The 27,471-nt window shown below is 40.3% G+C and overlaps 1 protein-coding gene across 1 annotated transcript in view; it reads right to left on the bottom strand.

Moving 5' to 3' along the window:
* Positions 1 to 27,471, bottom strand: part of SLC1A3 (solute carrier family 1 member 3) — a 74,022-nt gene that overhangs the window by 34,489 nt on the left and 12,062 nt on the right. The window contains exon 3 of the mRNA XM_024754620.1: positions 19,074 to 19,211. Coding sequence (XP_024610388.1) covers positions 19,074 to 19,211 — 138 coding nt within the window. The remainder of the gene's footprint in view (positions 1 to 19,073; positions 19,212 to 27,471) is intronic.

The following is a 27,471-nucleotide window of genomic DNA, read 5'->3' as shown; positions in this document are numbered from 1 at the left end:
CATTCACTGGGAATCAGCACACAGGATACACAAACGTGCTCCTTAATCCTCCACCGAGTGTTTGGAAGCATGAGAACATTTCCACTGGCTTATCCAATGCACTGAGGGTTTTCTGTCTGCACAAAGTTTTCTTTACGCTCCTGGAGGGGCATAGGAACCGCTTCCGAGGGAGATTCTGACATTGAAGCTGATTAAGAAGGAAACAGGAACATTCTGCTTTTTCCTTGGCGAACCATCCTTGGCTCATTTGAAAGAAATTTATTGGGCGCTTATTGTATGCCAGGCCCAGAGCTACAGACAGAGCTCCAACCCAGGGCTGGTCTTAATGCTCACAGGCTGGCAGGCAGAGCAGTGCTGGGGGAGCCACGTTCTGGCAGAAGAAAAGAGGAGCACTGTGGAAGGGGAGCTGGGGAACTGTGATAACCTGTAAGATGGGGTCCTGGCAATGCTTGCCTTTGCTGTCAGGACAACTGGAAAAGCACATTTAGAAAGAAGGAGCAATTTTAGTGCCAAATCAGATCTGCCTGTGCATGTTTACCAGATTGGACTCTGACAGCCAAGGATTTAGCAGTGATGTCGTCAGAACTAATAAAACAGGTTAAGAGAGCTCACGAGGGCTAAGTGCGGAGTCAGGTTAGGTATTTCTGTGAACGCTGGAGCACATCAAAGGCATACAGGCTGTTGAAATTCTAATTGGGAGACATGAGACAACCCAAAATTTGAAAACTAGTACCCCTCCCCATGCTGCCAAACACCTAGCATCTGTTCAAATCTATTATAAACCATTTCCTCAGGGAGGAAGTGAAAGAATTGCATGTAGCTGCCGAGACGTGTGCTAGCCGGGGATGCCGCTTCCACGCTGTAAACTTATGTGTGAACTTATTCATTAAGGAATGCCATTCCTGACCACAGACCTGCTGCAAAATGGACGAGGAGTTCAGTCACAGAGCACAGGTGAAGTCAATGCCCCGAAGACATCATAAAACAACTTAGGAAGTACGTCTTAGAAAATGCATTAAAAAGCAAACTAGCAAATTAATCTCACGTTTGGTTTGTGAAGCTGTAGCTATGCTCTCCAGTGGAAGCATTTCAATTTTCAGCACCCTCTCCCTAACCATTTCAAAGCCTGCAATTCTACAGTAGTCGAGTCAGTTGTTCTAATCGGACTTTTCAAGTTTTTAACTTTATATGGTTTACTGGTACCTAAAAATTGCTCTTGGTGAAATTTTCTTCCACTGGGCATTTACCTCCTAGAGTCACTATGGGAGGAGAATAATAAAGTCATGTGATACGGCAGCGTTAGTAACACACAGCTGTATTGGGTTACTTTCATTTTACTAAACATTTTAGGCCAGGTCTTGCTCCCTGGATAACTCTGGGAATCCTCCACAGGCACGCAGAAGACGTGAATCTAGCTCTTTGTGTCTGTAACTGTACACCTGCTATTGATGCAAAGGATGAAAAGAAAAACACCCAAAACACATTGTTCTATTTTTAAGCTGTTGTACTCAGATCCTGGGGAAGGAAAGATGCCCTTTCTCCCCTTGAAAATTACTGAGAGCCAGCTATTCTGCTGTAGTGTAAATTCAATTTCCAAACGTTGAAGACAGATGATCTTAAGCACTGAGGGAGAAAGTATGGAGTGTGTGTGTATGTGTGTGTGTGTGTGTGTGTGTGTGTGTGTGTGTGTGTGTGTGTGCGCGTGTTTGTCTGTAGATGTGCGCGCATACCAGTTGGAGCTGGGGATGCCAAAATAAATCTTTCCACACATCCGGAAATGCCTATCAGGGAAGCAAACTAGCTGGCAATCAGAAACTCCCATGTAATGCTCACTGTTTTAAACGGCACACACTCTCATGTCCTAGGGCAGAATTGCATGCCACGGCTTTAGAAGGCACTCCACCAAATACTAACTGAAAGATTGAATCAGTGAATCTTTCCAGAAAAAGCATGTTAAAGCTCTCTTTGCCTGTTAAAAAAAAAAAAAAAAAACACACCAACTGCATAAATTGGCAGTAGGGTGCAATATTTCTCTAACCCAGGAGTCCAAATGTTGGCTGTTCTGGTCTGATGCTACTCAAGGACACAGTGGAATAGTTTCAGGAGGAGCTGGGTCACCTTGGAACTTTGATGCTTCTTCCCTCCTGTATTAACCTCTCTGAAAAATGGTATGCAGGGTATAACACTTTTTACATCCGAAAGGAGACTTTCATGACTTTTTCTAAAATAACTGAAGACTCTCTGGGATCTCAAAACATGATTGTTGCCAGCCCCCAGGGATGGAGTGCCAAACAAAATGGTCCCTCACTTTCCTGAAACTTACAGTTGGCTGGAGGAGGTGGAAAATGACAATGGGGCCACCTGGTGACACAGCACAGGTAGGAAAGCGTTCCTGGAGGAAGTGACATTAAAGTAAGAACTGAAGGGAAAGGAGGGGTTTCAGGTAAAGAGTCAAGGCAGACATGGGGGAAGACAGTGAGAAATGAGATGGAAAGAGACAAGCAGGAGCCAGGCTCAGAGTTCTGACCTTTATTTCAAAAGCAAAGTGGGGAATTTTAGCAAGATGATACAGTCTTCAGGTAAAAAAGCAGGTCAGAAAACGGCAAGTCCCCATGGGGAGTGGGGGGAGGGCAGGGAGACTAGCGATGGTGTTGCGGCTGCAGACTAGGTTTGAGACGGTGTGGTCTGGACTTGGTGGAGGGGTGGCCAGTCAGAAGTCAGAGTCAGACCTTTATTTCAAAAGCAAAGTGGGGAATTTTAGCAAGATGATACAGTCTTCAGGTAAAAAAGCAGGTCAGAAAACGGCAAGTCCCCATGGGGGTGGGGAGGAGTGGGAGGAGGGTCGAAGTTTCTGATTTAGCCCCTCCTTTCTACATTTCCTTTGATTGAAAAACAACAACAAATTTTCAATAGTTTCCTACTGTTTCTAAATCTAAGATTTCTGAATTCTCCTCCACGTTTATGTCCTTTCACCAGGAATACATTTATTCTACGTGCACTCACCATCTTCATAATAATGAACCAGCTCTGTAAAATCTTAGTGACTTGAAAGAGACCAGTGGGTCCTTTTCAAGCGGGGAAGCAGGCTCAGAACGATGAAGGCTTTACTGTGTCTTTAAGTTTATTTTGCAGGTAATTCTAGTTTGCATACACCTGGGAACACATCCAATAGCTCTCTCCCATCTTGAAACAAAAGAAGAATTTTTGAATCTAAAGGAGTAGCAATCACATTGTCAAAGCTGGCCTAACTCAGGAGCTTTTGGCCAGCTGAGTTTTACCAGCTCCTGAAAGCTGTGGATCCTAAGGCTCTTCAAGGCCTCTTTCCAATACAGACTTCTACTGCTTGTATCTATCTGTGACTCTCTTGACCAAAAAACCACGGTCTGAGGGACAGAGGAAGATGTTAAGCAACACTAGGGAGATGTAATCAGCAAAATCCAGAACGTGGGAAACTAATTTTACGTGACAAACAATCTGGTCTCTTCAATAAACTGCAAAAGAAAAGGATGGGAAAGAGAGAGACAGAGACAGAGAAATAGAGACAGGGACAGAGAGACAGAGAAAGAATCTACAGATTACAAGATTTAAGGGATATGCAAAACAAATTCAATTTATGAATGTGGCTTGATTCAAACTGACACACTGTAAAAAGAGAGGGAGAAAAGAAATGGGGAGTTTTGAAACCGATTGGATGATATTAAGAGGTCACTGTTAATTTTTAAACAAATGATAATGGACATTACGATTATGTTTAGGGAAAATAATTTTTCTCTTTTTAGACTTAAATGACTCCTACAGAAACCACACTTTCCCTCAGACTATAGAAAGTCCCTAGCCTGTATCCAGGAAAGATGATTTTCACTTTCATCCCAGAGCTAGAGGTCAGGGTAGAAACAGTGGACAAGTTTCCCCAACAGTGAATCTACTTTCCCCACCTGCTTCTACACTAAGAGTTGGATAGTCCAAATAAAAGCGGTAAGGTAGACTGACATTCCCAAACTCTACTTTCACATCTGCCTAGCAATTTAATCCTGAAAGTGGACTGAAAGTGAAATCAATGTTCCTAAAAGCTTGAGTCAGATTTTAAATATACTAAAATAATCCACGGTGAGTCATTTTATAATTTATTATTTTTGGAAAACACACACTTATTCTCAATAGAGAAGGCACATCTCCCTCAAGGGTTGGGGAGCGGGGAAAAATGAGTTTAGAGCCCTTTTTTTTTTTTGCGGTACATGGGCCTCTCACTCTTGTGGCCTCTCCCGTCGCGGAGCACAGGCTCCGGACGCACAGGCTCAGCGGCCATGGCTCACGGCCCCAGCCACTCCGCGGCATGTGGGATCTTCCCGGACCGGGGCACGAACCCGTGTCTCCTGCATTGGCAGGCAGACTCTCAACCACTGTGCCACCAGGGAAGCCCTACCTTTCTTTTTAACAGACAAATAAGCTGCAGAAAGGCCAGAGCCTTGTTCTTTATGCCACTTTTCTCTCGTGATCCTGTCAACCAACAGAAGTTAGGATTGTGTTTTTATTTTGAGAAGCCTAAAAATAAGAATTTAAACCAACTGTCCATTCTTCATGATAGAGAAAACTAAATCCTCAGAGAACCTTTTACCCCTGAGGCAATCAGATAAATTTATTCAGCTAGGATGGACTGTGCTTTCATAATTCAACATACATAAGGAATATAATAACTGTACTGTACTATTAGGACTGCTCTTTATACTGATATGTAGCACAAAAAAGTGTATCTGTGGTGTTTTCTTAAAGCAGTTTTTGTTTTCATATTTTTTCCTTTTATTGAAATCTTAGCAACTCTTGAACCACAGGTCATGAATGCAGTTAGAGTCAAGAGAGATCAAATCCTGCTCTTCTCTCCACTGAGTCTTTTCACAATGTCTGTGGTTAGAAAGAAAAACAGAGTGATTCACTATCTCTAAAGACCAGTCACACAGGGGGTCTGCCCATGCTTAAGAAGTCCTTCCCAAGCCTCTCTCCTGGTGAGGCTGCACTTTTTGAAAGTGGATTTTGACTGTACATGTGGGAAGTTGGGATCAGTAGCTCAGTGTCACAAGAAAGCCAAGGGGTTTTATCTACAAGAACACTGACTGTGAACAAAGCCCATCAAAGCCATAAATACCTTCCAAGGGCAATTGAAGGTTGTAAGAGCCAAACTCTCAAACTACACAGAGGAGACAGCATGAAGTGTGGTACAGACTGCATTTGGAGGTTGTCCAAAGAGCTGATGAACTATGGGGGCAAAAACGGTAGATTTAACTTAAGAACTGTGTTCCAACTTATATTAGTCATCAGTAAGAAAAGGTTTATTGACACAAATCTCAAATTTCCTTGAGAAGTTCCCAAGTTAAAATTTTGAAACCTAAGTTTGTTGCTGAGTGGCACAGTCCTGGCTGTAGATAAAATAATCGAACATACAAACCTTAAAAATTTCCTTTTGCCGTTCAGACAGTGCAATCATTTTTTAAAAATTAATAATGGAAAGGTATTTGGCAGAATAAAATACAATTTCTTGCACACTTATGTGGTTGGTCCTCAAAAAAAAAAAAAGGAAAAAATATGTGCCAAATGGTAAGTTTAATGCTGATTACTGCTTTAATTAAAAGAAAATTCTAAGTGATCACATAGAAATGCAGAGAATGCTCGCTACAAACTCACAGCACCCAGAGCCCATTTTAGCCTTCTCCACATGGTTGGGATAAATTAAAAACAAGGAATAAAAAAGCCACGAAGTTACTCTGATAAATTTCGATAAAAGAAACTGATCTCTTTTAAAGAATAATAATTGTTGGAATGGCTACCTTTTCTCAAAAAATGATTTCAGTTGTAAAAATAAAATAAAATGGATGATCAGAGTCCGCATATTTAAGGAAACAGCCTTGCAGTCAGAATTTCACCAAAATCTGACTTTTTCTAGTGTTGACAAAAATCTCTTTCCATGAAAGAATCACGGATTCTGTCTTAATTTTTATATGTACTCTTTGGTGTAAGTAAATCAATGAGTAGATTGGCAGGAATGTGTCAAGTAGAATCAATTAAATTTCCTTAATACATCTGCTCTCTCTCTCTCTTTCTCTTTCTCTTCTCTGAGCAAAGTTTGGAATCATTTTGAATGCCAAAGGAAATACTCCACTTAATGAAAGATATATTTGAATTTGAGTGTATCTTGATTGAATGTCAAAAATGAACACTCATTTGGAAGGGTGAGTATGCTTTGCTCCAGAGAAATTCATGGCAGCTAATTTTGCCTTTTGTATATTGAAAATAATTAAATTATTTCATTCAAGTCCTTGTAATAAGTTGCATTATGAGCGGCATATGGCTGAGTATGGAAATTGGTTAACAGCGAGTGTTAGTTGAGTACCACAGGACTCATAAAGTATTTTAAGCGGAAAATGGTCAAATTAGATTCTTACTTGAAACTACAAAAGAAGAACTACGTATTTCCAATAGGGTAATTAATGAAAACCCAAAACTTAGTTATGCAGAACCATGCAGAGTCTAATTCCATTGCTACTCTCACAAATATGTATTTTATAATGCTATGGTGTCGTATGGAACCTATATTTTATTAGAATAGATGCATTTTGGCTAGCAACACCAGGGCCATGGATTTCAACAAGAAACATCCCAAGGGACCAATTCTACCTCTGACCCTTACATCCCAATACTGTAGCACAATAAACACGGGTGGATGTAATGTACTTTTAAATTCCTGCCCACGCCTCTGCTTCCCTCATATAGCACTATTTGTACTCCACCGAGGCAGGAACTTTTGTACTTGCAAAGCTTCAAGAGATCTTTTTTTTTTTTTTTTTTTTCAAAAATACCCCTTTGAGCGTTATTTGGGAGGACTCTTGAAATACTGAAATAGAAAGTTTTCCAAGACTTAGGAACCACTTAGAATTTTCTCCTTTAAGAGACCACAAATATGAGACCACAAATTGTTTTCCTACTAATATCCAAATCCCATTTCCCAGCTGGGAGGTTAAATTGTCATTGTCAACGTGTAAACACAGTTGCATAGCACCGCGCCAATGTGGCGCCTTTGGGGGAGCTTGGCTGTAAAGCTTAATCAGAACGGAGACACGCTGTCTGCCTTCATGCAGCTTGCACTTGGAGAGCACACTGGCCCAGAGCCACTGACAGCAGATCACAGGGCTGGAGGATAAAGCCGACCCTCATACCACTGTGGTTTGTCCAACGATGGAGGGGGCAGACATGACTGAACAATGTCTAATATTTAGACTTACAAGAAGCTTGGGATACTTTGTTTATTTTTTGAGGGTTTTAAGCTCATGCCCCTTGTGTGGATTTCAACACAGAAAGGATAATCTGAAACAGCAGCATAAAGAGAGGAAACCAACTGTTAGTGAAAAAAAGCCAGCCCTTGTTATCAAGGATAGTGCTTGTAATACTCTATCAGTGTTCTTTAAAATTCCAGACTTCCCTTGGTCAGACCAATAATCCATCCTGTCTCTGGCAGCAGCACCAATGCTGTCCACCGTGACGTCAACTTCAAAAGACCTACCCACCTTTAGTTTTCCCTTAGCGATATAGCTTTGTTTCTTTAAAGAGTGGTCAGTGGCTTACATTTTGCTTACAGCAAAGGGTCTTTGGGATTTTCTTTAATAAACACAAATGAATGATTTATAATTAGCCTGTACATTACTTATACATTTGTAAGAGGATAGCACCATCAATGCAAGAGGTTGCTTGGGCTATAGTCCTCTTCAGGCACACAAATGAGCAATAATCAGTACCACCATAAACTAACTCACCAAGCGGAGGTACAACTCACAACTGGCAATTCAAGAAATGGGATGGAAGCTGAATGAGACAACCCCCAAATTACTGAGAATGGTCAGTTGGCAAGCTTCACTTTGGCTTACTGATGGTCAAAAGGCAGTAGAAGACACAGTCCAAGATTTGGATTGGAGGTCTTACGAGTGCTTTAAAAAGTGGAGGGTCCTAAAAGAATGGGACTTTAGGGGCTTTTCTGGAATTACCCAAGTGCAGACACCTAAGGAAGCAAACCCTTTCCTTCTGAGTTGAAAATAACTGACCTGGAATTATAGCTCATAATGCAGAGAATTATAATGAATGTATAATTCAGTAGTATTGTAAAAGATCTGAACAGAACTTTCAGCAACGGGGGACTTTCTGTAAATTAAGATGTACCAGGCCACTGAGGTAGCTCATAAAGGCCACTTCATACCGGTGAGATTTGTACCAGCACTCCAGTCTTAGCATCTACATTCCTTGGAGGAAACTCGAGTATGTAATCCAGAGGTCCTCTTGCTTCGGTCTGTCTCTTCCCACACCCCTACCCTGACCCCCAACTACCTCCTCAGGGAAACCACAGGGGCCTCTGAGGAATGTCTCGATTTGGAGAGATTATCTGATTACTGCCCTCAAGACTTAACATTCTGGATACCTCAAGCATCTATACTATACATTTCCAAAAGTGAATTCCCGGCACAGGGAGAAAGCTATCTGATTTAAGCAGTGTATGATGTCCTTTGAAAGCTATGTGTAAAAACTCTAGCTGTGGTAGGTTAAATTAATAAGCAAACAAGCATTTAGAATGCCCCTTTCAAAAGAACTGACATTAAAATATTACATCTACCTTATATTTGAAAATGTCTAATTGTGTTAAAGATCATATAACATAAAATTTACCAACTTAACCATTTTTAAAGGTACAGTTCAGTGGTGTTAAGTATATTCACATTGTTGTGTCACCTGTCTTTTTTTTTAATTAAGCTGATTTTTATTCACTATAGCTGAAGAAAGTAACACATTATATTCTAACATAACAAAAAGTTATGATTGATGAGTCTACATACATTTCAAAGGATTTCAACAATTATTTTAGTATAACCAAAGATGTAACATTTGAATTTTATCTTTTTTGAAACATAAAATGCAGTTATAATACCCAGACTACATATCTTATGACTTCGAAAATTTTAGCTAAAACATACATCTTTTACAGGTAAAAGCAAAGCAAAAAATAAAAAAGACATAAGTGTTGGCGAGAATGTGGAAAAATTAGAACCCTTATATGCTGCCGGTGGGGATGTAAATTACAATTACAAGTGCAATTACAAAACAGTCTGGCAGTTCTTCAAAAGGTTAAGCAGAGTTACCGTATGACCCAGAAATTCCACTCCAAGGTATATACCCAAGAGAAATGAAAACATAGGCCAATGAAAGTCCACAGCAGCATTATTCATAAGCGCGCCCTGCCTGCAATGTAAAAAATCCCCCAAGTCCACCAACAGATGAATGGATAAATAAAATATGGGATGGCCAAACAATGAAATACTATTTGGCCATAAAAGAGAATGAAATAGTAACACATGCCACAACAGGGATGAACCTTGAAAACGTGAACCTTGAAAGAGACCAGTAACAAAGGACCATGTATTGTATGATTCCATTTATATGAAATGTCCAGGATAGACAGATCTATAAAGAAATGAAGAAGACTGATGTTTGCCTAGGGTTAGAGGAATGGGGTAATTTGGGGGTGATGGCTAGGAAGTGTGGGGTTTTTTGGGGCTTAGTAATAATGTCCTAAAATTTATTGTGATGATGGATGCACAACTCCGGGAAGACACTAAAAGCCATTGAATTATACACTTAATATGGGTAAACTGTATGCACGTGAATTATATCTCAATAAAACTGTTAAAAAGATAAAAACCATCTTGAAAATAAGATAAATCTAAGTCTACCAATACCAAGCAATAATTTTAGGGACTCCATATAAATAAAAGCCTCTCTCTTTCTATTGTAAGATAGATTTCTATCATTCCAAGGAACAAGGAACAAGGGGAAGTTAGTGGTAGAGGGCAAAGTCTGACAACAAGGATGTCTCTAGCAGTTGAAAGTCTGATACACACTGCTATATATCCAAATATGCTTATGTGATTTATACAGCACTTTTCAGGCCCTTGACCTTACTTGGGAGGTGTTAAGTCAGTGTTCAGGTATTTATTTAATGGGAAATTATATACTGACATTAGCCATCTTTCCATAGAGTTTCTGTTTTCTGCTAAAATCAAATAATGATGTCACGTGTCCAATTCAGAGGGAAAAAAATGAATAAAGTCAATAGATTGAATTCTTTCAATTCTAAGATTTTTTCCCTATAAATTTTCCATAAGTGTTTCTTGCCTCTACTCATGTGAATACTGGCAAAAAAGGGGCTAAAAATTATGAAATATAATGCCTAAGTGATATTAGAAATTTTGAAATTGTCAATCATGCTTAGATTTAATAGCTTATACTAGTCATGGAAATGTGCTTATAGTTTTGTTCTCATACTAAGAGTCATATTCTCTCACAGTAAATGTGTTCCTACATCATTTAATATGTAAACATTTTGAATGTGCCCATGAGTGTTATTGTTATGAATTTCCAGTTTATTATTCTTAAATATGCTTAAGAACTACGACATTAATGTCTGGCTGTAAGCCTAGGCATGCCAAAGGAATGCTTTCAGATATGTCATTAAGCACAGGTCCCAAGATAAGACTGCCAAATTATATTCTAAAATTTAAAAATACAGCAAGATTCCAGTACAGAAGCTACTAATGTTTCCATCTTTTTAAAAAAATAAATACTTACTGTGTAGGTAGGGTATGCTGATATTAAGGATTTTATGGTATGTATCAATTTAGGAAAATTTTGCAATATTCTTTAGGAAAGTTAGTTTTAAAATAATGAAACTTCAGCTCTTAGCACAAACTCCTTTGAGAACAGTGCATCCAAATGACAGGTTAAGGAGACATGATGTAGTTGAGAAACCTTAAAGTACAGAAAGAAATTCTGGAAAAGTTGCAAATTAAAAAGAGTAGAGGCAACAGTCAGACTGTAGTACTTTTCAGAGTCAGAAGAACTTTGGAAAAAACAAACATGCAAAGCTATGTGTGCACATATCCATATTCATATTGTGCTATAATGAAAAATTGTGTTCCCAGATTTCATAGCATCAACGTTTTATTGCATTATCTCCTACTAGATAGAGACGCATCGTGCTCTCTGGAAGTATTGGTAATTAATGTAAAGCACTGGTAGAGAAGTTTATACCACAAACGGAAAGAAAGTAAAGAGCTTGGTTGGCAACACTTTCTTTAAGTGACTGACAACTCTTGGTGTGTGTGTGGGGGTGTGTGTGTGTAGAACATTAAAGAAACATGAAACAAGTTAAAATCATCTTAAAATATTATTCCTGTCTTATGTGTTCTTTGCTTTTAGAAACATAATGAAGTATCTCGTATTTGCTTCAAAATAATCCAGTGGTGGGAAGGAGTATAGGTGGGGGAGAGGGTCCGGGGGTATTATAGATGACACAGGATTGTGTGTGTGTGTGTGTGTGTGTGTGTGTGTGTGTGTGTTTATTTCCCCACCCCCCCCCAACAGCACTGACAGGTCCTGGCAATATAAATGTCATCTCAACAGGTTGGATCTAGGAGGCCTACAATCATCTTGCCATCATGCTCTTACAGAACTCTTTCTAAATGATTAGCCAGGAGCTTCTTCTGACTTGTTTACTTGTCCCCAGCACCACAGAGCTCAGACACTGGCCTCCCTTCATCCAGTGCCCTGTGAGAGGAAACCCCCTTGGTAATTTAGGGGAAGTTTCTTCCCTCTGAGGAAAACTCAGATGGAAACTCAAGTAATTGTTTAAAAAACTAAATAGAAAGACAGCAAAACCTATTTCCCCATACGAGGGAGTGCAGGAAATGGACATTTGAAAGCAGTACTAACTGATAATGTAGATGTTGCTGGGTTAGCAAAACAAGGGCAATTATGGGTAGTGCGCTGGCCTCCAGCCTGGGGATCTGGGGTTATTACAAAGATCTCCATGAAGAAGCTAAAAAGAAGATTATCTTGCCTAGAGAAATAAATCTGCACAAACATAAGGCTTGAGAACCTAGATTCTACCCAGACTCAGAATCGGCTGGATCATTCCAGCAGATCAGTCCTTCAGCAGAGAATACCGTCACCCCAAAGCCTTCTTTCTGCTTATCATGAAATACTCACTAAACACGGAACAGAGGGAAGATGGCGTACTGTCCCCTGCAGACATACAACCCATGGCATTGCCACAGAAAGCCTTGTCTGGCTACAGAACCTTCTCTCTTTCTCTCTATCTCTATGTCTGTCTCTTTCTGCTGGTAGAAACTCCAGCGTCTTTTAACTTGGCTTTATGGGGCACACAGAAGTCTTTTGTAATGGAATGCAGGCTCCTAGTCATTCCCAAGGTGAGCAGTTCTCCTAGCAGAAGTCCATTCAAATCAAAGTCAATAGACTGGGTGTCTGTGTGTGTCCTCAAGCACAAATCTCCAGTCAGAATTCATCAGCATCCATCATTGCTCTACTGAAAACCATTATCATATCAGCAGAAGAAAAGCATCTCTTTCCAACACAGCCCACAGACCTGTAGTTCCACAGTAGTTTGAAAGAAATCACCAAATTGGTAACATAGGGGGAAAAAATCTTATTTTTCTTAGAGAATAATTTAATTTTAAAAGAAGTTTTAAATTTTTCTTTCTTGTTAATTTTATTAAAGAAACTTTCAAAAGTGTCTTACAAACCAGAACCGATCAAAACCACAGGCTACATTGAAGCTGCTGAAATTCACAGATAAAAATTCCCAGGAATTCCCTGGCAGTCCAGTGGTTAAGACTCCGTGCTTTCACTGCTGAGGGCCTGGGTTCAATCCCTGGTTGGGTAACTAAGATCCCACAAGCCGTGTGGCCAAAAAAAAAAAAAAAAAAAAAAAACCCCCGCCAAAAAAACCCCAACCCTTCTTCACAGGAAAAAAAAAAAAAAAAAAAAAAAAAATCCCAGCTCATAGAACCCCAAGCCTTCTGGAAAGTCAAATCTCACACAAAGCCTTGATGAGCCTGGGGCTTCTGATCTTTCAATTCAAGAACTGTTCCATTTTTACCACAAAAGTTTTTCCATAAACATTCAATTCTGAGGGGTTAGGTTACCATAGGCAGAACCCCTCTGAGCCAGTGGTTTGTTGCAGCTGACCCAACCCCAGCTGGTATTAGCAGAGGATTGGTTCCTGGTGACTCTCCCTACCCAGTCACGTGACACCTGGAGCTCTGGGTTCAATTCTGGGAAAACAATGGGATTCAGGAGAGGGCAACCCAGTTGGTAAGGGGCCTAGAAGGACTGGGCACATGAGAAGAACTGGGAGAGAAATTCTAGGCTGTGCTCAGATGCCCTCTTGAAACTGGCTGAAGAACTGTGCTCCATGGGGCACAATTAGCACCACTAGGTGGACCTCGCAGGAGACAAGTGCAACTCAAGTTCGGACCACCTAAGCATGAAACTTTCAGGAGGCAGCTGATGGCCACCTTCCGGGGTGCTGGAGAGGGGACTCCTGTCCTGGGCGTCGGGATGCATAGCATCACCTCTCTCTGCCTTCCAGTTTGGACAGCCTCAGTCTTCTGTCTCTCCTCCTGAAAGCTGAGTGGCTCTGCTCTGAAAGGGAAAGTTTCTGTGGCTGAAACCCTGTTAGGTGCCTCTTCCCTCTGACTTCCCATCTGTGAGGCTATGTTCCCCGGTGTTACTTTTGCTGGGAACGTCACGGGGCACCCCCCTCTGGCTCTTACCGTGTTTAACGGTGAGCCAGGTGTGAGGAAAGCAACAACAAGCTGCTGACTGGGGAGCCTGAAAACTGGAGACTCAGGAAGAGGGATGGCCTGATACTCAGTCCCTACTTTGTCCTCCACTGGGCTCTTCTTCCCTGGGTCACTGTTCCCGTGACGCTGCAATCGTGAGTCTATCTCCCAACCAGACTCTGAACTCCTTGAGGTCAGGGGCCTTGTCTTCCTCATTTGGGACCCTCAGGTCCTAGAAAAGTGGCTGGTACGTAAAAAAGCTCAACAAGTGCTTAGTGAATGAAATTGTCTGTGACAGAATGGTAGACATTTTCTGGGACAGCTAGACTTAAATAAATTTGTCTACGCTTTACCAAAACCCAAATCCACTAAAAATAAATAAAAAGCATTTAATTTCCCAGATTTCCTTTCTATAGGATGCAAAAAAGCCAGGTGATCTCTTTAGCCCTCAGACGGGTCTTCCCATTAGATCTTACAACCTCTCCCTCTAGATGGATGTTATTTAGCCTCCCTTCCCACATTTGTAAACAGATGGAGATAGAAAATAAAGCGGGGCCAATGGTTGGCTTCAGATGAGCTGGGCTGAAGCTGCTTTCTCGGTACCTTGTTTCCAGGCTGCCATGAAGTGTGTTCGAGTGTTGAGACAGACTCAGTTTGTCAACGTTTTGATTAGCCAGGAAGGCTCTGCTTTCGGCATGTAAGCAGCACGTGGAATTTGCTGCCCTGTGGATTCCAGGGTGCCACACACTGGGGCTAAGTTTCTCAGGAAAGACCGGGCAGTTGTATAACCAATGATAATATTTAGAATTATGCAGCTGTGATAAGGTCATCCCATCCCTCACTGCAGGGCAAAAACCAATCCCTTCCAGTAGAGAGGAAGGAATTTTCCCGTGTTGTTACTCCATTACTCATGGTTTCTTTAATTTACCTTTAATAGGAAACTGATAGCTGTAAGGATCACAGACATACGAGACGTGAGGAATCTGGAGGCTTAGTTACATGCCCCTGAACTGAAGCTCTCTTCTTTTTCTAGAATTTTCACTTATACAATGTGGACCAGGACAGCTCTCACTGCTGCTACTCTGACTGCCAATAACTGCCATTAATTGAGCACATACTGTGTGCCAGGCATAAATCCTCAGAACAACAGACCCACGACATAGGTACCATTAACACCTTCGTTTTACAGAGAATGAAAAGGAGGCCCAAAGAAACTCCTCCCTACCCAAGATGGATATTTTTTTCCCTCCTTCAATGAAATGTATGTGTGGGGGAAGAAAGGAAAGCAATCTACAGTCCCTTTTCTTGTACATAGATGCCTGGGGTATTTCACAAAGGCCTCAGCTATATCCCTGAGTCATGACAATGAATAGTTTAAAATATTAAATTTTTCTTGTGTGATTTTGGCTTTCATTTTTGCAAGGCCTTCACAAACCTTTCACATGTCCAAATACTAAGAATTGCCTAGCTCATTTTTTGCCCTCTTGTGTTAAAGGAAATGACAAAATTTTAGATTATTTTTATTGTAACTGTCATTTCTCTGACACTAAGGGCCATACTTTGAGGTATGCCATTTATTGTCTGTACTTTTATTTTCTCAGGTAAGAGAGCCTTTTGCTGAGTGTAGCTTGTTGGCTTCAACTACAGTTAAGTCCCACATTCCATTGAATTCATTGGTCTACAGATTTGGAAGATGTTTGTCAAAAGGGATGCATCCCCCTTCCAGAAAACTGGAGACACGGAAGATTCCTTTCGAGGTAAGTGATTGAGAAGGAATGCACACTTAGAATGAGAAAAGAAGAAAGCACTAGTTTTCTGAAAAAATTCCAAAGTAAGGAGGAGGTGATGGTTACGTCTACACAGAGCAACCTGAAATGGAGTTTAATTATTAGCTAGTGAATTTCATAAGGGTTAAGTCAGCCGAGCCAACTCATAATTCTGGCATGAAATATCTAGTCTGGTTGCTTATCTTGACCAAATCAGTAGGAATTGGTACCAACCCCCTATTTTATTGTGCGGTATGTTGGCATACAAGTATTCTTCTTGTTCAAAAAAATAGGTACTTGAGTACAAATCTAGCCGTTAGGCTTTCTCCAGCTTCTCTCTGGCAGCTTCTGGAATGCTAATACACACCAAGGATGTTTGGAAGGATTGAAAATTTCAAATTCAGAAAAAGGAGAACATGGCTTACAGGGGATCTAGTGCCACAATTCACCAACAGGGATGTTCCAACTATGAAAACGTAACTTCAATGTCTCAGAGTTTAAACGTGATTAATTGTACGGAACCTTCTAAAACAAAATGCCAAATGGAAATAATGCAATAAGGGTTTCATGCATTTCACCTTCTGTCTGCACAGACCCTGGGACTTTTGAACTTAAGAGTGCTGAGTTCTCGTGTTCCTGTCGGGCGCAGAAAAGGCCAACGTGGCTAGGACACAACATGGTAATACCCAGAAGGTGGAGGAGAAGTTTTCCAACAGTTATTTGTTTAGTAGACAATAAATGTGGTGTTCAGTAGCTGATTCCATGTTGAGTTAAGCTTCGATATGGAACTGCCAACAGTGGAATGAGGCAACATATGAAACCCAGAGATAGCCTGATGGGTGCACAAATCCATCAGTGCATTTCTTATAATTAATAGCACTGACGCTGAAACCTGAGTTCCAATATTGGTAGCCCAAGGGATGGATTGAGCCTGCAGATGTTAATTATGTCAACGTTTGAAAATCTAGGTTCTTATCAATTTTTGGATTTCTGGATTCTTTTGAAAAATTGGAAGATCTGGCCCTTGTTGACACATGGCAACAATTGGCTGGAGCTGATAGCCTTCAGGTCACAATCTTGCCTCCCTTTGTCTACGCTATTCTGCAGTGGGTCACTTTCCATTTATCATCACACTCATCTCTGTTACCTCTCCTGTCAAAGAGAAATACTTCTCTGTATCCATGACTCTATTAAGTAGGAAAACAAAAAGTAGCCTGAAAGGGCAGCTTCATATATATACATCGCCCGCTTGGCCACTGGAGGCATCTGAGTTTGCTTTTCCATTCTAAAATAGTGGACCCTGACTTTGTTGTCTCCCAGCACATTCTCCAATAATGCTTCCCAACACTTACAGGGATCCCCTGGGGTGTGTGTACTTTGCAAAAGTCGCCCCCCCCACACCTCCTCATTCACACTGAGTCACACCCTGCTTTGGTTTAGAATCCCTGTACTTAAAACCATGAAAGAAATTCTTATGGAATCTATCACTCATTCCAGTTGATCATGAATATCTAAATTACCATGTAGCTTGGAAATTATTCCTTTGAGACCAACACCTTAAAAAGATCTTTGGCAAGCTAAATTAAGCCGCTTCTCTTAACAGTCCTGGAAAAGAGCTGACACTCTTTTAATGGTCCCTAGTGGCAGCATTCCCAACTTGCAATTAGGTTACATTTTAAAAGTTCATTTTATACTGGTTGTTTGCAGTTTATAATTCCTTTCTCTTTAACACCAATATTATAAATGTTGATAATTTCTCCAAGGTTTACGCACAATTTCTTTTTAACCATGCAGAGGGATTGCATCACAGTGGGTTATTTTTTTTCCCAGAAAAATTACTCAACGAAAGCTCTTATTCCTTCAACAAAGTTGATGTATTAAGTATTAGAAAATACCAGGAAATTCCACTTCAAATAACTGTTAACTCGGATTGCTACTAAAGGGAGTTAATATTTCCTCTAGTTGTACCAAACGAGGGCTTTCCTCTTATAAAACCCACTGTAGCACAGTGGAAATTTTAGCACAATTGCCAGAAAGCTCTAAACACTGTTCTCACCCTTGAAGAGACAGTATAAAGGAACCCCAAACCCCACAGTTTGCATCCAGAAAAACTGCAGGTACTCAATTCAGACTCCAGCCAGTAGGGATGGTGGGAAGGGACTCCCTGTACCATTAAACAAAATAGTGAATGTGAGTTCTGTCCTCTAAGTGCTTCTGCAAGAACTTGTTTCCCAGGAAAATGGCAGCACATAGATAATGAGGATGTGCCCTCACGTCAGCATGAATTTAGCTTCTGTGATAAGAATCGTGGCCGCTGTGATTACCTCTGGTCAGCAATGGGCCAGGCCAGTTTCAAAAACAAGTGCCCCAAATCATTCTGTCTACTTGATTGTTTTATGGGCACTTCATCCTCCAATGGAAGCTTTATGTACATGCAATCACTTGTTTGAAGACCTGAACAAGTAGAAGCCAGCAGAGATCTGCAAGGCGCTGAAAAAAAAACAAACTGACATAGTTTCTGTCCAAGTAATGGCCAGCCCTCCAAGGCATAGAGCAGTCAGAATCTTGCCCCAAGACTTTTGAGTTGTTCTATGTTGTTCTTATGACACAGAGATCTTGAAAGGCGATTATAAATGGTCTTGAGAACTCCCTGGGTGGGGGGTGGGTGGGAAAGATGCTCGGAGCCACAGAATGATCTGCCTAAAGGTGGGCAGTAAGCCAAGGACGGAAGAGAAAACAGGGCCAGTAATACCTGAGTTCTGGGTTTTAGCTACAAACTCAGAAACCATCCTGCTGGGGCAGTGTCTATGGACATTCCTTCTCCAAGTCAGAGATGTGCTGTGGGGAAAGAGAAGAGTTTTCTAAAACTTCTTGGTTCTGTTTGTATTCTCCAATCACAGGTACCAGTGACTCTTCAACCATTTCCCATGCAGGCGTAAGTCGTTATTTCGCGTTCATAGAAAATAAGAATCCTATCCTGCAAAGCTTCCTTCCGTGCCTTGAAAATCCAAGTGTCAACTGACAAAATATCTGGATGGGGAAAATCTCCCACCCCCTCCCCATTCTCCCACCAGCGTAAAAGGCAACGGGGGTGGGGGACAATGGAGAAGGGAACGAAATCATGCGGGTTCACCAGGAAAAGATACAGTGTTGGTGGCAGCAGAGTTGGTGAGTGTGTTGTGGGCATTACCTCTTGATGAGGCTTCCAAGAAGGCTCCCGCTCAAGTCGTGGTGGCTCTGAGAACAAGCATTCTTGCATCAATAGCTAATAGGCTGTCCAACCAGATGTTATCTGGGTGGGATAAGAGGGTGAGAAAACAGACCTGTTGTACGCTGTTGTCAACTACATCGCTGTGGGCAGAGAAGGCTGGTTGTGTAGTGTTTAGCAGTGCGCCTCTTTTGTAGTGAGGCAGACCAGATTACATGGCGGTTCAAATCCGTTTCCTCTTGTGATTGGTAAAATACGAGAGTTATAATCATTCATGCATTACTAAAGCCTCCTTTCCATCATTTTGAAGGGACTTTTATTTTCTAGAACAGAGCATGCATCCAGCAGAAACCTAAAGCGTTTGTTTTTCTAAGCGATCTTTTGCAATAAGCACACATGAAAAAAACAAAACAAAACTGCATAGGGTACCTGTGACAAGACTGGAGATGATTAGTGGTAACACCAGCATCTGTAACATCCGCATCAGAAGTTCCCCGGGAAAGGAGAAGTATTTGACTTCCCGGTAGCTCATTTTGTATGGTCGGAGGGTAAATCCAAGGATTGTACCTGCAGGAGAAAAAACAAAAACAAGACAAAGAAGAAAAGTTGAGTCTTTTTCAAAACTGTAGCAATCGTAGAAAAATAAGCAAGCATTTGGCTGATCATCACTCCTGTCTAAGGAGACTCGATTTATTTAAGCAGCAAATATTTGTGCCACTTTGGAGCAAGGGGTGTGCCTATCTTTTCAATCATAGTCTGGAAGGGTCTGGCTGAATTCAGGGCTTCGAGTAGAACTTAGAGAAAAAAATGCTCCTGGTCTTAGCAAATGAAAAATTTCTTTGTCTAACTTGCATGCAGGGGAACCAATTTTGATATGGCCCAGGACATGGATTGGGGCATATCTAGGAAATAAATCACGTATCCACACACAAGGCAATATAGGGAAAAAAAAAAAAGGCTTATTATAATGAAGTTCTTTTGTAACAACAGATGTTAGAACGGCTGGCATAACCACTTATAAAGGGTAGTGTAATTTTATCTTTTACAATGAAAAAAACCTCCTCTTGTGTACACTGTTAATCCATTTTCATCATCTCCCTGTCTACACACCACGCTTTCTGTCTACATGGTCCCGATATTGCCTTGGCAACTATATTGTACAGACTTGCTAGTTGCTGGCAAAAGAAGACAACAAAATTAGCAGAGACTTTTTCCAAAAGTTTTCCCTGAAAACTTAGGGGATAATAAGGGAAAGAGAAAGCAATTTTCCCCTTAATTTGATTCTGCTCCTGGAACTTTAAAAAATATTTAAATGATAACTCTATAGGTATATCAAATTATGCTTGGTACCTTTGGAAATGTTCAGAAATTAACAGATGTATTGAATAATTTTTCTCCTTCTCCCCTTTTCCTAATAAACTTTCTTTGCCCCCCCCCAGATTTTCTTATTCCATTATTGTAAATATTTTCAAAAATTTTACTAAACCATGTGAGTTATAGAGAAGTACTGAGTAGTCTAGAGGCTAGAAGTTGGGGGAGGAGAGAGAATACTGTGTAGACACAAGTTTTTCCAAAGGAAGCAAGCAGTCCTTTAAGGAAACTGAACCATCTTAACTTCTTATGAAATGAGACACAAAGTTCATTTCAATTGTTACTGTAACTCCAATTTCAATTCTTGGATTCCAACAACATGAAGTATCCATTCTTTGATTACATACCGTGATATCGCAATTACAAGTTGAATCTACATGACTAGAAAATCCAGCTGACCCTGTTTTCAAGACCTTCAGAAAAATATTTATTGCTTTTTCCCAATGTAACAGTAATATGTTCGGGAGAAAAAAGTTGATTTGGAAAATGTAGAAAAGAGGAAGCCAAAGCCTGCCTTTATTGGTTCTACCATTTAAATAGCAAATAGCTAATACTGACTGAGCTCTCTCTATTTGCCAGGCATTGTTGTTAGTGCTTTACCTGTATTAGTATCCATATATTTAATCCTCACAAAACTCCCAGGACATAGGTACTAATTTACCACCAATTTACTGATGGAGAAATCTAATCATAGTGAAGTTAAAACATGCCCAATTTCAACAGCTCTTCCATATCAAAGTCAAATAGCCGTCCATTCAAGTGGCAGAGCTGGGATTTAAACCCAGGCAGTTTGGACTCAGACCTCACATTCTTGACTACTTTTCATACTTCCTGTCTCTTCAGTAGAGCAAAGACAACTACTGTTAGTGCTTCCCTGAGCTTCTTTCCAGAATGTTCTCTTACAGAGTTAAATACACAGGGATCACGCAGACTATACTTTTCCATATATAGTCACCATAAACATCACTTTTAAGCCTCATGATAGCAGATCCAGTGATTGTATCAAAATTTACTTACTACCATTTTTGTTGTTGAACACTTGGTTGTTTCGCAGTTTTTACTTTTATGAAAAACACCATTATGAATATACGAAGGCTGGTTTTTTTTTTTAAACATCTTTATTGGGGTATAATTGCTTTACAATGGTGTGTTAGTTTCTGCGAAGGCTGGTTTTTACCTAGAGGTATTTTGTTTAGTGTAGTTCAGGGAAAGGGAACCAGTGCATTAAAGAATCTGGTTACCAGCTGCGGGGAGGAGAGAAATAGGTGAGGGAGATTAAGAGGTATAAACTTGCAGTTACAGAATAAATGAGTCATGGGTATGAAATGTACAGTGTGGGGAATATAGTCAATAATTATGTAATATCTTTGTAGAATGACAAATGGTAACTAGACTTATCATGAAGATCACTTGGGAATGTATAGAGACATGGAATCACTATGTTGTACACCAGGAACTAACATAGTGTTGTAGGTCAATTATACTTCAAAAACAAGCAAACAAACTCATAGAGATCAGAACTGTGGTTACAAGAGGGGGTGTGTGTGGGGAAAGGAATTGGATAAGGCAGTCAAAAGGTATAAACTTCCAGTTATAAGACAAATAAGTACTAGGGATGTAATGGACAACATGACGAATTAACACTGCTGTACGTTGTATATGAAAGTTGTTGGGCATTCCCTGGTGGTCCAGTGGTTAGGGCTCCGTGTTTCCACTGCAGGGGGCATGGGTTCAATCCCTGGTCGATGGACTTTCACTAAGCTTTTTGTGATAATCATTTCATAATGTATGCAAGTCAAATCATTATGCAGTACATCTTTGTGTGTGTGTGTGTGTGTGTGTGTGTGTGTGTGTTGTTGTCGATTTTTTTTAGCCGAGCTGCAAGACTTGCGGGATCTTTGTTCCCAGACCAGGGATTGAACCCGGACCCTCAGCAGTGAAAGCTCAGAGTCCTAACCACTGGGCTGCCAGGGAATTCCCATGCTGTACATCTTAAACTTATACAGTGCTGTATGTCAATTACACCTCAATAAAACTGGAAGAAAAAAAAAAAAGCATATGACTACCTCAATTCATGTTATCAAATTGCTTTCCCAATGGATTGGCCCAGCAGTTTAATACCCCATTAGTGAATGAGAAGACTTTATTTCCCATACCTCTAGGAATGGAATATTATCATAAAAACTTGTTAAAAGAAGCAGAATTTTTGAATGAGTAAATAGTCTGTATATTTGTTTTCTTTTGAATTTACTTAACATCTAATGACCATTCCTCCTAATTGTATTTCACCAGTCATTTACTAAATCCTGATAGTTTAAGAGTTTATGTATGTGTGTGTATATTTGGTATAGATTCTTTATATAATAGAGATAATTACCCTTTGCCTATGTTTAAAATAATATTTGCTATAGTTTTTTTCTAATTTGCTTGCCATATATTATTACTTAAAATATACAGGTGTTCTACAAATAATGTCTACACATCTTTTTTATTAAGTGATTTCTTCAAGAGTTATAAACTTTAATTTCCCTCACCCTCCCAAGTTTGAGAAATCTTCAATACACTTTTCCTTTTTCGATAGTTTGCTTGGTTTTAAAATCTTAAATCTTTAATCTCCCTGGAACTCTGTTTGGGGTAAGGTATTTAATTTCAATTTTCAGTGTGCATTATTCAATACAACAGTATTAACAGCACATAGGAATTATAAAAAGCTCTGGTTATATCTGGTTCTTTCCTACTTGTTCATATAAAGGTCAAGTTACTAAAATCTGTGCTTTATCTTATAATAAGCATGCAAGGAATAAAATAAATATTATAAAGTTTACTTCCAATCAAATGTATTTTCACTGGCATTGGTTATGTTTTGTGACTTTTATTTACATGCATTTAAACGTTTGTCATTCAATTAAAACAAAAAATATGCACAGTAAGCCCAAGAAACGCATTTTGGTCTTCTGGAATTTGACCATACCAAGCGAGTAGGAATTTTAGATATCCTTCAAATAACAATTTAAGAACAAGTTTGGTTTTACAAGATCCTTTCTAAATACAGTTTTAGAAATGTATTTACTCATGTACAACAATATTTTCAAGGGTGGGTAGGATCCTGCCTAGTCCAGAAATACCCATTTAAATTATAATTCAGAAAAAATTGGTAAGATAGCTGCTCTACTAATGCTCTACTAATGATACAGAGCAACAGAAAGACAGTCAAGAAGGCAAAGTCTCAAGAGGTGGTGAAATTTTTCATCTGTCTCCTTCCAGTCAAGATGGTCTTGCTTGGAAGTGTTAGTCCTGGCATCTACCCTAGAATGTCTCTGTTTCTTTACCGTCTCCAATACAGAAACCACATTTTCTAAAAGCTCTTTTTTATAGTAGGAACTGCAGAAAGATGACATCATTTATTTATAAGGGATAGTTTTAAGTCAAGTGCTTTGAAGAGAGGAGTTGTTTAGAGTGATAGCACATTGCAAATACACTTTGAATCCGTTTTGTCCCTGACTGTGCTTTGGTTTATTTACTGTCTCTGGGTTTATCAAGTGAGCCATTTCTACTCTTAGGAGAGATTATGTGGGGAAGGGCAGTTTTTATTGGGCTCTTACTATGTGTTAATGGTGGTGTGATCCTCATCACAACTTTATGAGGTAGGTATTATCATATCTATTTTAAAGATGAATACTCTGAAGCTCAGGAGTTAGTTAACTGGCTCAAGGTTACACAGCTAGTAAGTGGTTGACCTGGGGGCTTCCAAACAAAAGCCAGTGCTCTATCTACTAGCTTGCTTGAAGACAGTTCTCAAATGCACCTGGCCTCTGGGTCTTCAGCATCTCTAACCCCCCAAATTGTAGAAGCACTTGAGTACTAACCCTGGATCTGCTAGAGATGTCCCAGAGGCACCTTCGGAACCTTCCACAGGTCCACTTACTTTTTGAGGATTCCACAATATGGTTATTAGTATCAAGTCACTGTTTAAAATGGTTACACCAAGTCCCTTTTCATGGAATGATTTAACTAAATGTATATAGAATTTATTAATTAAAGTAGCCTGCCTTTTCCCTCTAGTGCACACATTTTAATCCTTGGAAACCATCAGTAACAAAGGTGGGAAAGACATTAAATGAAAACATCCTTCAGGTTCTCATGCTTAATGACAACAGCTAACAGTCTTCAGCACATGCAAGATGCCAAGTTCTCACAAGCACAGATGCCATGGAAGCCAGGACTGGTACTACCCATATCTCACAGATGGAGAACCAGTCACTGACAAAGTAGGTAAACTGCCAAAACCACAAACCTGTATAGGTCGGAGCCATAGTCAGCGTAGAGAGAGGTCGAGCTCTTCTCAAGGTCAGCTGAGTGGCTGAGGTGGGCTTCATACCCCGCTCCAGGGCCCAGACCCTCACCCACTATGCTGTACTCATGGCCTTTCAGTAGACATGGTACGAATTTAAAGAGCCTAAGTTAGGACACAACATTTTATCTACATTTTCATTCTCTTTTGAATTAGGTTAACTAAATATAGAGCTTAAGTTGAGGAAAGATTTTGTTGATTTTACTTAATGAAGTCCACATCTAGCTTTTTTTCAGTTCATTTGTTAAATGAATAAACAAAAGCCATTTTTTCCTTCAGCTTTCTGCTGGGACAGGCAGCGTTAGAGGTGAAGCCAGTGTGCTGAGGTCAGCCAGCTCTCAGCATCAAGTTAAGAGGAGGTGCTCTGCATATGCAAAGATGGCTTTTCTGGGTAAGCAATTCAGGTTTCTGATGAGTCTTCCCTGAAAACAAGTTCTCACAGCCTGATACATAGACTTCTCAGAGCCCTCTCCACTCTGCCCTTTCGACCAGTTAGAGGGAGAAGGGTGGAGGGAAGCCTGCTTCCCTTCAGTAAAGCAACTCACTGCCTCTGCAGAGCTGAGTTCCATTAGTGGGCACTTATTTAAGCCCATTGATTGATATTCCCAGAACTAATAAAAACTTTTATGGCTACCAGATTTTTAGTGCAAAAGAACAAATCCTTTATTATTGATTACTCTGCAAAAATAACCATAAAAACCAGAAGAACTTCCTAACAGGATTTGTTAGATCCGAAGCAAACTTTGCAAAGTTGGCATCTTGGTGGCATTATGTAATACATAGATGTCACGAGCAATATCAGAATTCCTCGTTCTCAGCCAACAATCTCATAGTATTCTTATTTTGGTATTTTAACAAGATTTCTAGAATCTAGGAAATATCTTAACAAAAATGTTTACAGTGATCAAAATTAACCGTCCTTGTTGAATGCTACAAACAAAGATGCATTTTTTTAAAATACTTTTTCTGGGGCTTCCCTGGTGGTGCAGTGGTTGAGAGTCCGCCTGCCGATGCAGGGGACGCGGGTTCGTGCCCCGGTCCGGGAGGATCCCACGTGCCGCGGAGCGGCTGAACCCGTGAGCCATGGCCGCTGAGCCTGCGCGTCCGGAGCCTGTGTTCCGCAACGGGAGAGGCCACAGCAGTGAGAGGCCCATGTACCGCAAAAAAAAGAGAGAGAAAAAATACTCAAGAAAAAGAGTCCTTCAGGGGTTCACTGTTTCTCCCTGGGGAGTCTATACAACAAATACTTCTTTGGAAGATTAAATGTCACTTCACTTTCTAAACTAAGACACAATGTGCACCCTGGAGCCTCAGAAAGTATCAGCAGGCGGATTCTCAACCACTGTGCCACCAGGGAAGCCCCGCTGGTTCACTTTTGAAGGCCAGACATTCACAAGTTAAAGCTAAAGACCTGTTTTAAGAATTCGGTTCATATCTAATCTGAAAAAAATTATTGAAAATATTAAGAAGCCAGAAAATATTTAAGAGTAAAAGAATGAAGCACAATCTGAAGTAAACTTTAGACCAAATCACCCACTTTAACTTTTGGTGGATGTTGGCGTTTGAAATAGTAAAGTTTTACTAACGTTCCCGCCCTATCTCCAAACTCTGTCATGAACAGATTGGCAGACCAAAGCCTTCTAGAGTTATTATTCACAATGCAAAATTCTCCAGGAAAAGAGACGATGGCCCCCAAAGAGCTCAGATGTCAAAAGAGAATCTAAAAGTGATATTGGCATTGATTTTGAGAGGAAGATCTCACATTCTGAGGCCAGCTGTAAGAAAACTACCAAAGGCCCACCACCCAAGGTGAGCTAACTAGCTCTTCTAGCATTTACATTGCAAACCAGTCAAAGCCCATTCAAACTCCTACTGGGAAAAAGCTTGGCCTGCAGATCTTCAACCAGAAAGGAGACCATGCTGTCTGCTTGAATGCAAGATGGCTCAAAGATATAATAGTATCAAATATTTTTGTTGATAGCACACCACTGGTTTTATGTAACAAAATACTATTCTTTCCCAGCTAGGGTCTTTTCATTTTTGTAGTAAAAAACCAAACACACAAACAAAAAACCAGCACTACTTTGCCTCAAGTTCACAACAATCTAATGTATGATGTAATAAAATCACAGGAGTGGCATCCATTGCCTTTGCCGTATTCTATTGGTTAAAAGCAAGGTCACAGTTTCCACCACACCAAGTGAGCTGCACAGGATGATAAGGGCTTTGTCTGACCTGCACAGTCTCTGGGCCTGGCCCCCAGCTGCTGCTGAACAGTTTCCGGAGCAAAGGAACTGCTTAGTTGCACCGATTCCCTACTGCACTCCAAACTCTGATTTCTCTCGTGATGTGGGAAACTGGTTCTTGTCTGAACTATGATTTCTCATATGCTTAGGTTTCTAGATTCACAAACTAAGAGTGATAGCTCTCGATTCCTAATTCTCTCACTAGACAGGTTTTTTGGGGTATGAAAGACAGCAGGTGTGATGCTGTAGAAAGATCATAGTCTGGGAGTCAGAGATGAGGGTTCTGGGCCTGATGCTGCCAGTAAATTATGCTAGTAGATACTTCACTTAAATGACTGAATCTTCATAGCAAACCTACAGGACTTAATATCACCATCTTATAGATGAAGAGACTGAGTCCTAGAAAAAATAAGCCAACTGTCCAGGATTACGTGGCCAGTAACTGACGTTGGCAAAATGGGGTTTTAAACTTAGATCTGCCTATTTCCGCAACTAATATCTTCAAGTCACAATCTCTTTGCCCTCCCTGCCCGCTTCTTAATCTGAATAATGGGAGAAACAGATCAGAAAGGCAGTATCTATGATCTTCTTGAACTTTAATATTCTCTGCTACATATTCTGAGCATTATCTTAGCTGTTTTATATGCATTCATCTTGTTTCTTCTAATGAATTCTGAAGTCCTTGAGAATGCCTACGAAAGCTTGTAGTAAGTCATAAAATGCTTTATCAATTTGGCCATTACGGTTATTATGGCAGGTACTCAATAATTATTTGAGAGATCAAATAAAAGTTTCTATTTCAGAACTTGGCTAGATCGTGGCCCAATTTGGAGAAGTTAAAAGCCTGTCTCACGCCAGC

Source organism: Neophocaena asiaeorientalis, unplaced genomic scaffold, assembly GCF_003031525.2.
Source record: "Neophocaena asiaeorientalis asiaeorientalis breed wild unplaced genomic scaffold, Neophocaena_asiaeorientalis_V1.1 scaffold229, whole genome shotgun sequence".
Lineage (NCBI taxonomy): Eukaryota > Metazoa > Chordata > Mammalia > Artiodactyla > Phocoenidae > Neophocaena > Neophocaena asiaeorientalis.
This window is presented reverse-complemented; position numbering and strand designations above follow the sequence as displayed.